Source organism: Myxine glutinosa, chromosome 4 (genome assembly GCF_964187855.1).
Source record: "Myxine glutinosa chromosome 4, kmMyxGlut1.1, whole genome shotgun sequence".
NCBI lineage: Eukaryota > Metazoa > Chordata > Myxini > Myxiniformes > Myxinidae > Myxine > Myxine glutinosa.
The window spans coordinates 186,859,340-186,878,741 of record NC_136264.1 but is presented as its reverse complement, the minus strand read 5'-3'; the positions used below and the strand labels follow the sequence as shown (position 1 = coordinate 186,878,741).

The 19,402-nt window shown below is 42.8% G+C and overlaps 1 protein-coding gene across 1 annotated transcript in view; it reads right to left on the bottom strand.

Annotated features, from left to right (window-relative positions):
* The window catches only part of LOC137425574 (forkhead box protein P4-like), a 224,255-nt gene that overhangs the window by 1,234 nt on the left and 203,619 nt on the right, over positions 1–19,402 (bottom strand). The window contains exons 14-16 of the mRNA XM_068114138.2: positions 18,967–19,088; positions 12,213–12,282; positions 2,632–2,792 (exon numbers count right to left, since the gene is read on the bottom strand). Coding sequence (XP_067970239.1) covers positions 2,632–2,792; positions 12,213–12,282; positions 18,967–19,088 — 353 coding nt within the window. The remainder of the gene's footprint in view (positions 1–2,631; positions 2,793–12,212; positions 12,283–18,966; positions 19,089–19,402) is intronic.

Below are 19,402 nucleotides of genomic sequence, written 5' to 3'. Positions count from 1 at the left end.
ATATCGATAGATAAAGGTGATATAATATAACAAATATCATGAAACATTTACATTTTGTAGTCCATTGTATAATTTAAGTTAACATAAATGCAAATTTCGCATGTGGAAAAAGTAAGTACACCCTTGGCTCCAATAGGTGGTATTGCCCCCTTTGGCAGAAACAACCTCAAGTAGGCGTTTCTTATAACTTTCTACCTGTCTCTGACATCGACTGGGAGAAATTTTTGCCCACTCCTCCATGCAGAATTCTTTCAGCTGTGCGATGTTTGAGGGGTTTCTTGCATGCACAGCTCGTTTCAAATCCCCCCACAACATCTCGATGGGATTTAGATCCGGGCTTTGACTTGGCCATTCCAGAACCCTCCATTTCTTTCTTTTCAGCCATTCCTTGGTGGATTTACTGGTATGTTTAGGGTCATCGTCATGTTGCAAGGTCCACCTTCGGTTGAGCTTCAACTTTCCGACAGCTGGCCTCACATTATCCTCAAGCACCCTCTGGTACAATGAAGAATTCATAGTGGATTCGATGATGGTGAGCTGCCCAGGCCCTGATGCAGCAAAGCTGCCCCAAACCATAATATTTCCCACCACCATGCTTTACAGTTGGTATCAGGTTCTTGTGGTCAAATGCTGTCTTTGGTTTTCGCCAAACATGTCTTCTGGTACTGTGGCCAAATAGCTCTACCTTTGACTCATCTGTCCAGAGCACATTGTTCCAGAAGTGCTGGTCTTTGCCTAGGTGTTCATTGGCAAACTTTAGTCTTGCCCTGATGTTCTTTCTGGACAGCAAAGGTTTCCTCCTGGCACACCTCCCATGTAGATCAAATTTGTGCAGCCTCTTTCTAATGGTAGACTCGTGCACTTTGACATCAACAGTGGCAAGAGCTACCTGTCGGTCCCATGATGACATTCTGGGGTTCTTAGAGACTTCTTCCAGCATCTTGCGATCTGCTGTCGGGCTGAACTTGCTGGGGCGGCCTGGCCTGAACAAGTTGGCAGTTGTTTGGAATCTTCTCCACTTGTAGATGATCTTCCAGACAGTCGAATGATTGATTTCAAATTGTTTGGAGATCTTTTTAAATCCCTTCCCAGACTCGTAGGCATCTATAACCTTCTTTAGGTCGGCCTCAGAGAGCTCTTTTGATCTAGGCATGGTGACGCCGCACACTTCAACAACAAAGAGCAAACCAAACTAAATGTCTGAGGTTTAAATAAGACAGGTTCCTCCAAGATCCTCTCTAACAATGTTCTAATCATTTGCACCTGAGCTGGTGCACCTGATTCTAATTTTACGTATTTGAAGTAGTGATAAATGTCGGGGTGTACTTACCTTTTCCACATGCGAAATTTGCATTTATGTTTATTTAAATTATACAATGGACTACAAAATGTAAATGTTTCATGATATTTGTTATATTATATCACCTTTCTCTATCAATATTGTTGAAATGAAGATCAAATAGCTGTATGTTGAAATATGTTGAAAAAGTCAAAACTTTACATGGGGTGTACTTACTTTTTCACGTGACTGTATATATACATTATCCTGGCGTTGGCTTAGCGTTTAGGGTGCTGGCTTGGGATCTGAGGATCCTGGGTTCGAATCCCGCTCGATCGCTGAATTAACGCCAGGGGGGTTGACTCAGCCTGTCATCCTTCTGAGGTCGGCAAATTGCGTCCCAGCTTGCTGGGATGAATGATCCCGCTGTGTACCCCGATTTAGAATAGGTACACTGTATCCCTGCGCATCGTAAGAGGTGACTAAGGGTTGGCGTCAGGAAGGGCATCCGGCCATAAAAACATTGCCTCAAACAGGGAACCATGATTGTCATGGGGCCCGCAAAGCTAACCCCCCCTCTCGTGGGGAAAATGGCCTTAAAACGATCATTCATTCATTCATTTCACAGACAAAATGATAGAGTACTGTTGCCCAGGATTGATGGGCCTAATGGCCTCCTTCTGTGTTGAAGTCCCTTGCCGGGAATACATATTATTATTATACTCGTAAAAAGCCCGTCAAACATGATAGGCTGGAACAATGTATTCGACGGTACAGCCTTGTGAGAATGGCAAAATCTGAAGCCTTGGCCTTGTGTCAGGTGTGCTTATTTATTCTTTATTAGACATCATACGGATGCAAATGAACACTTTTTTACTTTGTGCACGTTGCACATCATGTGCTGTGAATTTCACCTCCCTGCGCCTTATTTATTGTTATTTTAAAAAACGCTTCTGTACACCGCCCTTGAAGCTCGGTTTACAAACCACCATCTACATTCCCAATATAACAGACATAATTACTCTTTTATGGAAAATGTTTTTCGAGTTTGTTTTTTCCATAAAAATAGACAATAGTGCACACACATTCGTGTTAAAAGATTGGACTTTAAAACCTACCCTTATGAAGGGGGACAGACATCTGTACAAACACACAAATTGACATTATGTTTTATGTGGTACATATTGAAAATTATAGTGAAGAATAACCTTGGCATGTCTTGGAGTATATTGTCGGGATCTCATTCATATAAGTGTTTGAATATGCCTTGTATCTAAATGCTTCAATCAGAACTTAATGTTGAAAAATAAAAAGTTTTGTGACAAAGGTAACGTAAAAGTGGTAAATCTCACCGTATACAGGGTGGTGATTCACCGAGGCTGTCACCATTACTGCTGACATGGTCCATCAGGTTGAAAAAGTCCTCCTGACTGGCCACCAACATTGCTGCTGCAGCCATTGGATTGGCCAAGCCACCCAAAAATGGCAGCGTCGGAGTATCTCCTAGTGCAGCCTGTGGGCACATTGATTTGGTAAGATGTTAAAACTAATTTTCATTGCCTTCAATCGACAGTGCTGATGGCTCTACAATTGTATTAGACGTGAGATATTTCAGGAGAAAAAGTGTCATTTGTTGACCGCTTAGAACCCGACTTACCCCCAAAGTGCCGCTAGTACTCGGGATGTAAGGATGGCTGCCCCATTACAAGAGTTGCACCATTACAGAAGAATGAGGAGCATCAGGTTTTTAGTTCGTGAAATAATTGTAAAACCATGTGATATTCTTAAAATGACTGCACAATATGATGCAAACTGGGAAAATTTGTATGTATTTTGTGAACGGTTTCAAAAAGGATCGACGAGTGTGTATGATTAACAATGGCCTGGGCAACCAGTGTCTGCTGCCACAGGAGACAATGTTTCCAGGATTGACGGACTGATAGCAAGGATAAGCATGTATCAATAGATGACATAGCTGACTTCGTAGATCTCATGATACATGTCTCATGATACAGGGCACACCACCACCCATAAAAGGTTTGACTTCCACAAAGTACCTTATGTGTTTGATGGGTGCCAAAATGCTCACTTTTTTGTATACATAGTCGAGGCTCGTGGATGAGCTAGTACACTGTATAAGGACAAAATGAACAGCAGACAGGGAGGTCACCAAGAGCAGAACTGAAAGCTAAGATAGAGGGGGAGACTTGGACAAACAATGGGTGTGGGGAGGAATGGGGTCAGGAAAGGACACATGGGGTGGACAAGATGGAAACAGAAGGAAACTCTCAGGAGGGGAAAAAATGGAATTTGGAAGGAGGAGGGCTTAGGATGGGGTGAGGGTTAACGAGGGTATAAAAGATCATAGTTATGGATTGGGGACAATCTGAGATGATGGTGAACAGCTGTCTTGAAAACCTGGAGGGAAGAATAAGATTGAAGAGAATGTTGGAGTTTGTTCCATAGGCGGGAGAAAAGAGGAATGAAGGAGTGGAGGTGAGCAGTGATCCTGGATTTCAGTAGTTTCACGAGAAGGGGGTTGATGGTGAGCCCTGCTGAAAACTGGGGGGAGGGATGGCGGACGAGACAAAGCACGGAAAGAGCAGAGTGTGCAAGCCCAGAAAGGAGGCAGTAAAAGACAGAGACCACCGATCTGTCTGCAATGGGAAAGTGATATGTCCGTAGACTCAGCTTCATCATGAGAGATTCCAAAAATCTTGAAGGCCATGGTTTCCACAGCATCAAGCTGAGCAAGATGTGAGGCAGGGGAACCATCCAAGAGGGGAGAGCAGTACTCCAATCTGTTGATAAAGGCCTTGTAGGTGGATAGAAGTTCAGGCGTGCCAAGGAAGGACTTTGTACAATGGACAATATCCAGTCAGCGGATCATGTGGTTTGCCCAGGAAGGATCAAAGGATCATGGCTGATTTTTTTTGTTGTTGTTGTTTGTAGCACATGGCTGCAGGTAGTATCATTTGCTGGTGACATGGCAATATTGCTGATGCAGTGCCCTTTGCAGGTTAGAGCAGGAATTTGGAATTTTGCTGGGTGCCGGTGATATCAAATGCTCACTGATGAACACAAACGCAGGTTTGCTAATATACCACTGTCTTCTCTAGGGGAATGAAGCAAAAAGCAATGCATGTTTGTGATACATCACCACCACATGTACATGCAACAAGTGAATAAAAAAATTTATGCTAAATTAAAAAGGCAACGCCATCCCTACATAGAGAGTACTAGCGTACTCTCTGATAGGGGTAGAGGCACCGTTGTCTCAAAGCAGACTAGTTAACCCCTCCCAGCCCTTTTTGTTCTGTGAAGAGACAACTTTTTACATTTGTCTTGTTTCAATCCAAGGGGCTGGTTGTTCTGCTTTTGTTTTTTTGTGTAGCCTCCACCTCGATTGGCCTTCTGGCTTTGTGGTGGACAATATCCCATAAAAAAAAAACCATAGACTAAACGTTTGTTCAGCATTACTAACCTGAGAGTAAACAGGCACACATACAAATAGAAATACATCGTCATAAACACCAAAAAGGTCATGTCCAAGTGTCAGGAACGTGGTGGTGATAATATTGTCGTGTCGCCGGTGATTAAGATCACAGGTGGCAGATAGCTGAACAGTTTGCTTTAACTCCGAGGCGAATAACCTGAAAATTGGCGGTCCACCCATCGTACGCGGGCGAAGGAAACTAGGGTGTTTATCTCAGATGGTACCACGGGGCTTATTCCTCGAGCCCACAAACACAGAAACGAGACAAGGAAAATCAACAATACAACAAATGAAAGTACCACGACAATGATTTAATGAAAGTAAATGTAATACGATAAAAATGAAAGGTGAGGTAAAAGAAATATCCGCTACTTTGAGGAACCCTCCATGCTGACACAAATACAAACAGGGGAATGATAAAGAAAAACAATTGTTTTTAAAGCCAGCCAGCCTTATCTGTCTCCAAAGGGGTCTCTTCAGCGAGTTCGCCGAATGACGTCGGAAGCACAGGCGGCCCGAAACCGCTCACGCGTGAACCGCACAAGATCGCGCGAAGCTCCTCTTCACTGTGCCACGAGCGTGAGGCAATCCATGCAGCCAGTCCCCTTTCGCTCTTGTCTCCATCCGAAATGCAACGTGGCTCCACAAAGTTCTCCTCATGATCCACCTGAGACAGGAGCTGCCAAGCCAGAGACAAAGAGTTCCAACAAAAGCTCCGACGGCTTTCCTCACGAGCCACCCGAGCCAAAATGTGACTGCCCGTGACCAGGCCAGCATGAGAGAGAGAGCGAGAGACGGATACTTCCTCTTCGCCATGATTGCGCACGAGCCAGGAACAGCCAAGCTAGGGGCAAATGGCGTCCGCCTACCGCAAAGCCAAATCACACAAGCACGAACAAAGGAAAATGGCACCTTCCTTGTTCGTGCCAAGAGACCGAGAGAGTGACAGATTGTTCTCCTTCTCTCGAACCTTCGCTCTGACGTCACACGGACGTCATGCCGACCAATCGCCAAGATCCACCCAATCGCTCCATGGTCGGCTCGACGAATGACGAAGCTCGGGGCATGTTCTGCCGGCCACAATAGTTTCCACACCCCTCGTCCCACTCTGAGAGCGTGGTCTTGTTCCTTAGTCGGTTGTTGGGGGTGGGGTTTACTTTCCAATCGTAATGTCCAGGTCTCTGTCGGCATTATGTCGGTTGTTGTGGTTTAATGGAGCCTCATTTGCATGGCTGGCCGAGTGAATGTAAAAACATAAGGGAAAATCACAGGAGGCAATTACCATACTGGGAATTATCCTTAAGCCCCATTTACCTAACACAAACCCACCCTACGTGTGGTGACACATAAACAACCTTAAGCTCACTGTTTTCCTGCTTATGTACATCGAGATGGGCTTCCTACCAGTCCATGCTAATACTACACAATCCTATCTGTACTAGGGTATGCCATCATCTACCCCCACAAACGTAGCAATATTCTGGGACCAGAAGGGGGTTTGGTTCCTCTCACCAACTTCAAATTTGGACCATGAAAGGGAAAGAAGTTCAATATACTCTGCACTTATCTGAACGAAATTGAACCCACTAATATGCAGAAAGCATCATGGGGAACTAAACACCAGTGTTATTCTGTAACAGGACAACACATTCATACACATGGCAAGAGCTACAGTTGTGGCCAAAAATATTGGCTCCCTTGCACTTTTTTCAAATAATGCACCATTTCTTCAAGAAAATTGTTGAAATAAAAAAGTATTTTGGTATCCACATATGTACTTTTTTGGTTTGCAGTGGAACAAAACAAAAAAGCTGAAAAAAGTACAAAATCTTAGATTATTCAACACACAAAAAAAAAAAAACACCGTTTAGAGGCCATTTTTCCCCGCAAAGCGGGGGTTGGCCTTTTCGGGGACCGTGGTAGTTGTTGTTTTTTGGTCCCCTTTTTGAAGCAATGTTTTACGGCCGGATGCCCTTCCTGACGCCAACCCTTTTTGCCGCCTTCAACGACAAACAGGGAATTACCAGTGAACTGGTACTCAATTAGCCGACCTCGGAAGGATGACAGGCTGAGTCAACCCCCCTGGCATTAATTCGGCGATCGACCGAGATTCGAACCCAGGATCCTAGGATCCTAAGCCGGCACCCTAGCCGCTAGCCCAACACCAGGGATTATTCAACAACACCAGGGACCAGATTATTCAACACAAAAATCCGAAAATGGCCTGGACAATATTATTGGCACCTTTTAGAAGTTGTTAGAAATAATTTGATTTTCAAGCAGGTTTCCTGCCCACTCGGAGTGAAAGCCCACTCGGGGTTTGTGAAAAAGCACCTAAAGATCTCTCAGACTGTGAGAAACAAGATGCTGTGGTCTGATGAAACCAAGATTGAACTGTTTGGCTTCCATCTGGTCACCAATCAAGGTGTAGAAACATCTCAAAGATGATCAAGAGAAATGGGAGGCACCTGAGATAAATTTGAAGTGTCATAGCAAAGGGTATGAATACTTATGTCAATGTGATATTTCAGTTTTTTCTTTTTAAGAAATTTGCAAAATTTTCTAAAATCCTGTTTTCTCTTTGTCATTATCACGTGAGCAACAATAATTAATATTCCCCAAAATAAAGCAACAAAGCTTCCAAACAACCAACAGAGATTTCCAAAGTTAGTTCACTCTTGACAAAGCATCGGCAACGACATTGTCCCTGCCCTTTACATGCTCAATTTCCAAGTTGAACTCCTGCAAAGCCAAACTCCATCTCATCAACCTCTGGTTTTTATTTTTCATTTTTTGAATGAAGGTTAAGGAGTTATGATCAAAAATCCAAAGCAAAGCAAATCTATAGCACTTTTTGAAGGAGGCCGAGCTGAGAGCCAGGTTTCATGGTGGTTGGGTTGTGAGGCCTGGAAGTATTCACTGCATGGACGCATTTAGGAACGTGGAGTTCACGGGTTAATCCGTGTAGGAATCTTGGCTCGGCTGCTCCTGAGCACTCAGTGCTTCAAACTCTTCTCTTGATCCTAAAAATCATAATCACGGTGGTAGTCGGGTGCTGTAGTCACGTGAGTAGCGGTCCCCCTCTCGGCTACCACCGTAATAGTCATCCCATTGAGAGCTGCCAAAACTGCGCTGCTGCTGCTGGGAGCCTCAGTAGTAATCACGACTGCGGCCGCCACCAAAACTACTACTCCCACCCCGGGAGCCATAGCCACCCCTGAAACTACCTCCACGTTTTCCTCCTCTGTAGCCCCCTCGACGCCCATGGCCTGCCTTCTCTACTGTTATAATCCGACCATCCAAATCCTTGCCATTCAAATCCTTTTCTGCATCTTTGACATCCTTTGTGTTTTCAAACGTGACAAAGCCAAACCCTCTCGACTTTTGCGTCTCCCTGTCTTTTATCAGCAGCACTTCCAAGAGTGGTCCATATTTGCCAAAGATAGAGTCCAGAACATCTTCACTTGTGTTAAAGGTCAGTCCACCTACAAAGAGCTTGCCAACATTGCCTCCATCCATGACTTGTGTGTGCTGACACTTAGTTTCAGGGTACTCGACAAGACGTGACTGTGCAAAGCGTGACGTCAGTACCTTCTCCTTCTCTTCAGAGCGCTTCCTACCCATAGCACGAGTCACGGCACAGGATGGAAAGATACCCGGAATCTCCTGCTCTAACTGTGCGGTGTTATTTTCCATCCTAGGCTTTTCAACAAACATCGGATTACCAGAACCTCGACCACCGGCCAAATCATTCCAGATAACAAAAGAGACTCCCTCCACAGGAAGAGTGGCTTGTAAACCTACGGTGACCGGTCCTGACACCAAATCAGACTTTAAATGAATGACATGAAGTGGAGCTTTAACATAGCCACCAACCCCCTGTAAAATAACACTAACACCAGTTGCCGTCTTCTCTGACAATGGCAAAATGCCCTCAAGCATCAAAGATTGATGTGCTCCTGCGTCCCTCAATACCCTAACAGGTCTCTGGTTCGTTAAGTCTCCATCCAGTGACACAAACCCCTCTGAAATAAAAGGTCTGTAACCCTCTTGAACGACCTTCCTGAACAAGGTCGTTCTGTGATGCCATAACTTTGGCATGGGAACCTTCACAAGGCACTGTCCTCCAAGGACGAATTCTCGCATTTGCCAATGCATTCGGAGTTGTACTAGTCTGACTCCGCTCCTGATTTTTCCTTTTCAGGGCATAACATTGGGATGCCCAGGTTTCTTGCAAAAAGCGCAAGTAGGCCCGGAGGAAAAACTCGTGGTCTGCCTCGGGCCCCCGGAAGATAAGTCTGTCTTGGAAATGTAGTCTTCTGATCCCTAAAAGTCGCGGTATCAGATTTGTCCCCATAGTGATCTCTAGGCCGCCTCCATGAATATTTGTTCTCCGCACCTGATTTACCATAACTCCCCTGGCTAACTCTAGGCGGGAAGTTAGGTTTGTGGAACCCCATCCTGTGTGTCAAGGCATAGTCATCTGCCACGGTTGCTGCCTCATACAACTCTGGTACTTTCTTTTCATCCAGATGTACTTTAATGTCCGCGTGGACACACTGTTTGAATTCCTCCACCAAGATCAATTGTCGCAACAGGTTGAAGTCTTTCCCAATCCCCTTCGAGTCACACCACCGATCAAACATGGTTTCCTTCATTCTGGCAAACTCCACATGGGTCTCACTCTCCCTCTTCCTGGCATTCCTGAATTTTTGCCGGTAAGCTTCAGTGACCAATTCGTCGGCTTTGAGAATGGTTTTCTTCACTTTCTCATAATCTGCACATTGGTCAATCGGTAAAGCTGAATAGATATCTTGAGCTTTACCCACCAAAACACTTTGCACTAACATAGTCCAGGACCCCACAGGCCATTTTAGCATTTGAGCCACTTTCTCAAAGTGTAAAAAAAACTTGGCTACCTCCTTTTCATTGAAGGGTGGAACCAGCCTCACATGCCTACCCACATCCCAAGTGTTCTGACTCGTTGTCGAACTAGCCAGCATGGATACTACTTCTCTCCGTTCTCCCATTAACTCCAGCTCCTTGAGTTTAAGTTCCTTCTGATACTCCATGTCACGTTCCTTTAACTCCCTTTCGGCTCTCCTTTCCTCTGCTCTTCTTTCTTCTTCAGCTCTCTTTTCCTCTGCTCTTCTCTTTTCTTCAGCTCTCCTTTCCTCTGTTCTTCTCTCCTCAAGTTCTCACTCCTGTTCTTCTCTTTCCTTTTCTGCTTTCCTTTCCTCTGCTTTTAACCTTTCCTGGCTCTGCAGTTGCATCTCCATTTTCCAGAGCTCCACATTTTCTTTTTCCTCGGGTAACCAATCCAAGGCTACCTCTTTCCATGTTCCTTGTCCCACCAGAGATTCTACCACCAATGTCTGCATCTCTGCTTTCTTCATATTAACTCGGACCTCCAAGTTAAAATATTTGGCCAATATCAAGAGTTCCGATCTTTTTATCACTTGGAACTGTGCCTCATTAGGGGACGCCGCAAACATTTCTGCGTCAAACACCATGGTGACTATTAGTTAGCACCTGTTAACCTTCACACAAAAAATTTTAAATTTTAAATTTTTTGAAAAATTTGGGAATGTTAGAAAAATTCCAAATTTGGGAATTTTGGGAACGTTAGGGAATAATATCCCGGACGAGCGTTAGGGAATTTAATCCCGGACAAAATTTGGGAATTTTGTCAGCAAAGACGAGCCCCCAATTTCTGTTACGTGCTCCTCCCCAAACCCCCTGGTCACGGTGTATCTCCGAGCCCCGAGAGGAGTCACGGCAGAAAGATGTGTTATTCTGTGTCAAAGATCAATGGTGAAACCACACCAATTGTTACCAACAAACAATTATTGTATTAAGGTCACACAAGAATAACAACACAAAAACAATAGTAATCAATTGTACAACCAATATATATTTCCTATGATGGTACCATCAGGTTCGTACAATAAAACACTGTGCTCCAAGTGGGCGAAAATAAGAACATTCCCAATGTCTCTATTCCCACATCAAGCCAAAGTCGATCCACTCCAGTGATCGTCCGTACGATGTCGTATCGAGACCAGAATCCCATTGGGTTGACAGTTACTCTGCCAAAGATGGGCGAACGTGTCTTCGAGAAGCGACGGGGAAATCACACCTTTAGGTATGGACGTTTGACGGCTCTCAATCGGCGAACCGCAGATTTCCCACTCCAAAAGCCACGTTACACACACACACACACACACACACACACACACACACACACACACACACACACACACACACACACACACACACACACACACACACACACACACACACACACACACACACACACACACACACACACACCAGATTAACATCTGAATGCGGTGAAAATTGGTGAAGCGGTGAAAAACCTTGACCGAAGCGCAAAGCGCACGAGTCAAAATGGCTGACGGCCGGTTCTCGAGGGGTAACAGCACTACGATGATTCTCCTCGGAATCAACCGCAAAACCTGACATGCAGGTTGATCTGTCACAGCGATAACAACTCTGTCGCCGGGATCCCTTTCCCGGGAAACCCAAAGTTCACTCGTGACTCTCCTTCACCAATCGTTCGCTCCAGACCTCGAAGCAGCTAGGCTTCTTGTCCGACTCGCTCGCTCCACCTTTTCTCCCTCCTCTTCCTCTTCCTCTTCGTCGTCCTCCGGTTACGGTTTCATTTAAAACATTAACTTTTTTACCTTTTGAAAATAGTAATATCTATTTCCCTTAAGCGACAACAATAATAGTACATGGCATCAAAAATGTTTACAGTGGATGAAAACCACAACAACGGAAGTGACGAATCCGTAAATATATATATATATATATGTATATATATTTTTTTAAAAAAATATGCCTTTTGATTTTAAATGTTTTAAAATTACAAATGGAAAAGAAGAGGCATCAAATAAGTGATAACAGAAATGTTTTATAGTGAGAAATCTCTGATTTCATACCCTTATCACATTTTCATTCCCTGGAAAGATTTAGAGAATTTCGAAATGTTGCCAAAAATCTGCAATCCCAAAACAAAAATAATATTGTTATCTCATCTAATTTGAAAATCGTTTGTGTTAAAAAGGACATTGGAGTGTTCCATGAACGGTTTGCAAAATGATCTTTCTTGAAGGGAACGAATACATCGTTCATTGCATATGGCGTGACTTATTTGACAGTCTTATTAGACAATGCTAAACAAAAAAAAAGGAAATTACAAAAAGCCAATTTTCACTTTTTGCTAATTATTTTGCTGTAGTTAACTGCTTTCTTTAAATTGTGGGAATGTTCATGGGAAAATAGGTCATGCTGCCCAAGATACAGTACCTTGATAATGCGATGTAAAATGCACGATTTGTCAATCAAATTTCTGTGCTTTGGCAAAAAATCTGGGGAAAAAATAATGATGTTACTTGGCCCACATTTTCGCACCTGCAGACTCGCGTTGAGAGCCATCCCGTAGGCAAAGCCAGGCTGCATGTTCTTCATGAGTGACAGGTTCCTGATTGAAGGTGTGCACACAACAGCAAAACAAAGAAAAAGGAAATTAAGTAAAACAATAAACAGGGACTGATTTTATAAAATGCCGGTAAAGGAGGACAGGAAGACTGAGGGAAAGGTGGAGGGACTGTATATTAAGGATGCCACACGTCGAGTCGATGCGTACAGCAACGGACAGGCAGGCTTCGAGGAGGACAATGAAACAATCCCCTCCACCCTCCCTCCCCAATCCCCATGAGGAGATTGAGAGAAGAAGTAACTTTGGACTCACAAACACAGACAGAAGAACAAAAATGATTGACAATAGCATGGAGAGAAGAACAAAAAAAAACATTCAGAAGCAAACAGAACAATGAATATAGAAAGAACGAATCAGAAAATAAAGGGGATGCTGAAAAAAGGAAGAGGTACAACATTTTGGGAAGAACAGATAGAAACAAAGAGATAAATATCGAACAAAATAAAAAGGATGAGATGAGAGCAGAAAGGAAAATAGAGAAAGAAGGAAAATAAATGAGAAAATAGAAAAATAGTACAACAATAAATATCAAGTTGAATATAAGAGCAATGAAGGAAAAAGTAAAGGGTTAAAAAAAAAAAATATTGGGAGGATTTTAATATTTTGAGAAAGGGAAGAACAAGACAGTAATGAATGTGAAAATAATCAGAAAATTAATCGAAATATTGGAATCTCCCACCATGAAGCTGAGTCTATGGGCCTATCACTTTCCCATCGCAGACAGGTCGGTGATCTCTGTCTTCTTTGCCTCCTTTCTGGTCTTACACCCTCTACTCTTTCAGTGCTCTGTCCCCCCACCCCCTCCCCCAAGTTTTTGCAGGGTACACACGGTCTACCATCAACCCCCTTCTCATGAAACGACCTAAATCCAGGATCACTGCTCACCTCCACCTATCGTTCCTCTTTCCTCCCACCTGTAGAACCAACTTCCACACTCTCTTCAATCTCATTCTTCCCTCCAGGTCTTCAAGACAGCTGTTAAACCACCATCTCAGATTATCCCCCAACTAAAACCATGATCTTTAATATTCTCGTAAAACCACTCACCTCTTCACAAATTTCCACTTTTCCTTCCTGAGAATGTCTTTCTGTATCCATCTTCCTCAACCACCGTGTCCTCCCCGCGTCCTCATTCTTATCCACATCTCTTGTTGTCCATCAACCTCTATTTTGTGGCTCAGCTCTGCTGTTGGATTCCCCCACTCTTTCCACTGTTCCTTTTGTTCTGTTGCATACTGACCCATTTGTTGTCCCCAGTCGCATCGCGGAGCGAAAGGGGGACTATGGTTTTTCCCTCCGTCCGTGTGTGCGTCCGTCCGTCCGTCCGTGCGTGCGTGCGTCCGTTCGTGCATGCGGACGTGCGTGCCTAAGCGAAGTACCAACTTCTAATCTGGTGTGTGGGTGTAGCTATGCATAAGGAAGAACGCTATTGAAAATTGGGTCGCCACGTCAAAATCCAAGATGGCCGACACCATATATATATGTCTGAACCTTGTGAGCGAAATATCTTGAAAAATAAGCGAGGTACCAACTTCTATTCTGGTGTGTGGGTGTATCTACGCATAAGGAAGAACGCTATTGAAAATTGGGTCGCCACGTCAAAATCCGAGATGGCCACCACCATATATATGTCTGAACCTTGTGAGCGGAATAGCTTGAAAAATAAGCGAAGTACTAACTTCTAATTTGGTGTGTGGGTGTATCTAGGCACAAGGAAGAACGCTATTGAAAATTGGGTCGCCACGTCAAAATCCAAGATGGCCGCCTGCGTCTTCCACTTTGTCAACTCACATCACTTCACCGACCGGGGACCTAGGCGTAACGCTTGTTCTAACTCTTAAACGAGCCTTGACTGGGTGCACTAAAAACAAAAACAAGGACAAGAAACAAGAAGCGTAAAGCAAGCAGGGCAGTGAGATATCCTTTTTTTGAGATATATCCTTTTGGGTAAATGACAGTGGATTCATTGACCATGGTTTCACCCTCGTTAGAGCTCTTCAGGACGACATACCACATAATCGTTTACTTGTGACCATGCAAACCTAGTCTGTTTAATAAAGTATTAACCCTCTTAGGTTGAGAATCAGTAAGGCACAGTTTGTGTCCCATAGCAGCCGAAGCTACACAATCAGTGAGCAATAATGTCCATCTGCCAAACAATAACATTACCTCTATCTCACTGCCCTACAAAAAACAGGAGGTGGGGTTGCAGTCAGGCATAACAATAAATAAAAAACAAGGCCCTTCCGGTTATTCCCTCATTTTGTATCCCACTGATAGGGCGGAACTGTATCCGTACCTGAACCAAAATTGAATCTGTTTGTCTTTGTCTCACACCCAACCTGTCGCCCAAGTTTCGTCCAAATCCATCGTTAACTTTTTGAGATATCCTGCTCACAGACGAGAGTGAAAACAGAAACTCCATACACTTTTGGTGGTGGACGTAAGAAGAGGCAAGTAAAAATAAACGAAGAGCAATGAGATGAAGAAAGGTGAGCGTATAGAAAAAATTGATAGTAACATTGGAATCTCCCACCATGAAGCTGAGTCTATGGGTCTATCACTTCACCATCACAGACAGACTGGTGGTCTCCTTATCTTCTTCCACGTTCTTTCTGGGCTTGCTCCCTCTGCTCTTTCCATGCTTTGTCCCCCTTCCCATCCCCCAGGTTTTCGCATGGCTCACATGATCCACCATCAACCCTTCTGGTGAAACGACCTAAATCTAGGATCACTGCTCACCTGCACTCATTTATTCCTCTTTTCCCCCCCACCTGTGGAACCAACTTTCATATCCTCTTCAATCTCCTTCTTTCCTTCAGGCGTTGAAGACAGCTGTTCACCACCATCTCAGATCATCCCCAATTCAAAATCATTATATTTTCTTCCCTCGTTAACCCCACCCAAATTCCTCCTCTTTCCAATTGTCCAGTTTTCCCTCCTTTGAGTTTCCTTCTGTATCCATTTTGTCCACCCCATGCACATGTATTTTATGTCCCGTTTTTGGCTGTTATTTCCTGATCCGTTCACTGTACTAGCGCTTCCATGAGCCTCAACTATGTAAAAAACTAAATTATAAATGCATTTTTTGAAATTGTGCATATACATGTGTATATATATATATATACATTATTTATATATATATCTATCTATCTATATATCTATATATCTATATATTGTATATATATGGGTGGTCCACAGATATATGTAATATTTAATACTATTAAAAAATCCATGCTCCACAAGGCTGCCCTTGTTCCTATATGTTTATAAAGATCATATGAACCAAATATGAGGTCAATTGGAACTTATTTAGAGGTTGCTCAAAAAATAACATTTTTCATTTATCCTGTTTTTTTCAGATGGCAGAAACTCGCAGCTCTTCCACAGTTTGGTTGCTGGGCAAGTCTGAAAAGGAAATAATATGTGGGGGACTACCAACCAAAGGACACACATTGCAGAAAATGGTGTACCATCACATACAAGAACACCATACAGTTCCTGAAAGTGCCAAACGTAGTGTACAAGCTGTGTGTGCATACTGGGAGAAAGCACGAATTCCAGTGCGGAGAGTAGCTTCCTGTGAGCGCCAACTTTTGAAGTTGTATGATGCCTACAAACTGGTAAAGAAAAATAGAACCAAGACATTCGAAAACTATAAAGTGAAGGAGCAGATGTTCAAAGATGATCTTCAATCCCTCTTCGATATCTCACCAAATGATGCGCTTGGGAAAATGACGAATGAAGAAGACAAAGCATTCCTTATCATGCAGCGTGAGGATCCCTCAAGTTCACGTATGGGATCTGTGGACAACACGCTGGCAGTGAAGGAGAACAGAAAGCGTATCAGGCTTGAAAATGAAGATAAAAGAAAGAAGAAACATGCTGCTAAGACTCCAACAGCTGTTCCATCAACATCGGCTCTGGTTGATGATGATGATGAGTCTGAGATTGAAAGCTCCGATTCAGGGGACAATGAATTGAAACTCCAAAGTCCATCTTCTGCCAAACAGCTTTCAAACTTTCCAAACTTTCCATGACACTCTGACCAAGAATGAAGAGCAGAAGCAATTTGTGTTGAGAGTTGTGAAACTTCAACATGAAAACTTTCCAGTGTCAACCAAAGCCATCTTGTCAAAGAAGTCGACAATGTTTTGAAACATAAGTTTCTGAAAACAATGTTACGTAAAATCATTCAAATTATGTGTATTCTGATGTTCACTTTGTTTTAATTGTTTTGATAGATTTGTTTTATCGTCTCTGATAGATATTTTATATTTTCTGATGGATGATTTATTTTTTCCGATAAATGATTTATTGTCAAATTAATACATGATTGTTTAATCTACTGTTTTGTTTTTAATCTTAATTTGACTATATGAATGAACATTGAACAATGAACAATTGAACATACATGTGTTCAACTGCAAATGGTACATTGTACATAATTATTTATTCGTTTACAAACAAACAACAATCTTGCTATAATTCACCAAATGTCTGTCTGTCTGTTTGAATGTACCGCAAAAACGGCTCAACCGATCGAAACGATATTTTGTGTGGGTAATCCTGGGATCTTCAGGAGTAAAATAGGCTATTTAGTTTTTCCAATTTCAGCTTTGGTCTCCAGTATTCTCAGGTTTGGACTCCCGCATAACATTCACGTTCGCATAACGTCCATTGTTTTCATTGTGACGATGTTGTTTTCCCGGGTGCTGTACAAACGGCTGCACCGATCGCTCCACAGCTGCACCTATCGAACTTGGTGACCTCGGACAAAGACCTTTTATTATTCCTTTAAATCTTTTATTAAATTTAAATTTAAATTTAAATTAAAAAATTTAAATATTCCTTTAAACCTTTTATTAATTTTTTTAATTAAAGACTTATTTTATTTTATTATTATATTATTCCATCGTGTTTCAAAATCGTGATATCAACTGTACACTTTTCTTTAGGAAAAAAAATGGAATGATTTTGTACCAACATCACAATGAAACACAATCACAATTCACATATTCGTGAAATTCGAATATTTTCGTCACAATGAAAACATCGTCACAATCGGGTACTGGAGACAATGTGACAAACGTCATAAACAGTTACAATATTGGAGAGGCCATTGCCAAAACGATTTGTTTTCTCTGGTACGTGTTTCTGGGCGGGTACTGTTTCAGATAAACCGGTAAAATGCCTACCAAACGGAAAGCCTCATTAACGAAAACGTCCAAGGAAGCTGTTGCAAGAAAGAAGGCTCGCCTAGACAAGGACTACCGGAGGCAGGAACAAGTACATGACACAGCTGCACACCAGTCTCGGAGGCAGTCCGAGGAATACAGATCTGCTGAACAAGATCGTGACACAGCTGCACACCAGAGCGCTAGGAAAGTCCAGCTTAAAGTGACTCTAACGCAAAAGAGGAGGATTGGAGCAGTGTTTGATGTCTAGCACTTTGAAGAAGTGTTACAGATTCGGCGCGCACTCTTCACACATAAACGTGCGACTGAGAAAGACATGATTCAACAGATGTTTATATGAATCCTTTAAAATAAAAAAAAGCCTTCAATTTCTGATATTTTGCCTTTTCATTTCGGCTTCCCAACGAAGCCCCGCCTGTAGGGCGGGTACCGTTGCTAGTAACAATAATAAATAATTTGAGTAATTGAAAATAGATAATTATCTATGAATTGATGTATGATGCTAAAAATTCTGTATCTTATTATTCATTAAAATTTGTCAACATTTTGAGCAACCTCTAAATATTGTCCAATCAAGCTCAAATTTTCACCACAAACTACTTTCTTCAATAGGAATAGGGGCAGGATTGTGGAGAAATGAAAATCCAATCTTCAAAGTTTTGGACCACCCTAGTATATATATTATATATACTAGGGCATTGCCCGTACTATATCTATATCTAAAATTATATCCCCCCCCCTCTATTTACATGAAATGGTTTGGTCCAAAGCGAACGGCTTGCGAGTACGGTGACAATCCCCCCCCTCTATTTACATGCAATGGTTTGGTCCAAAGCGAACGGCTTCCGGAGTTTGGTAAAGAAATCGCCATCGCGTGCACAAACGCGCAGGAAAGCGAATGAATCGCAAATTCGGTTTTATTAGTTTTAAAACATAGTTTAACGCCAACATAGTTTGCAAACGTGAAATAAATGAATACGCTCTCAAATGTGCCATCCGAGGCAGAGTGTGTCCTCCACGTTCGGCACACGCGATCGTTCGCTGCTCTCTGATTGGTTGAATCGTTTTTTGGACATAGCTCGGTAAGTAATTGTCCGATTAATATGAAACCTTGAAAAGGCACATCCTCGGGTCCCCAGCAATATACCTGGCAAGTTTCAAGTATATCGGACCGGTAGTTGTCGAGAAACAGCGGTCACAGACAAACAAACAAACGTACAGACGTACAGAGATTACTGGAATTATAGATAGATATATATATATATATATATAAATAAATATATAAATAACCAGAAAAAAATATATATATATTTAGCCTCAATGTCTACTCTACATCATCATTTTATACACAAGACACACCATCCAGGTGACCCTTTCACATGTCGCAGATTCCCGTGGCTTTCTGAGAGCCAAAGTCTTCATAAGTCACAAATTGGAGTAGCGAGTCTCAGTGGCAGGAAAATCATACCCTGTCATCCGCTGGGGCTTTCTCTTCTGGAACTCCTGCTCATCCACCGTCCACACTGCACCCTTGACGTTCTCAACTCGAATGAAACACTTGTGCAGGCTTAGGTTGTGTCGCACTGCGTTCTGTTATGGATACAATCAGCAACATCCAAACATTTTTTTTCCCTACACCGCCCATTATCATCAGCCTACCGCACGGCAGTAGATTAGTTTAATTCCCAGTGGCAAAGCAAGCTGAGCGTTGGTCTGAACACAATTCCTCCTGCAGAAATAATAGTCGGAGAGTATTAAATTCATCATCTGCTCTGCGTTTTTAATTACAACTGATTACATTTCTTTAAAAAAAAAGTGATTATAGTTGAGAAGATCCTTGTGGCAAGGCTCGGGTCCAACGTTGTGACCGCCGAGTGCCATGGTCTTTGTCCGGGTTTGGGCAG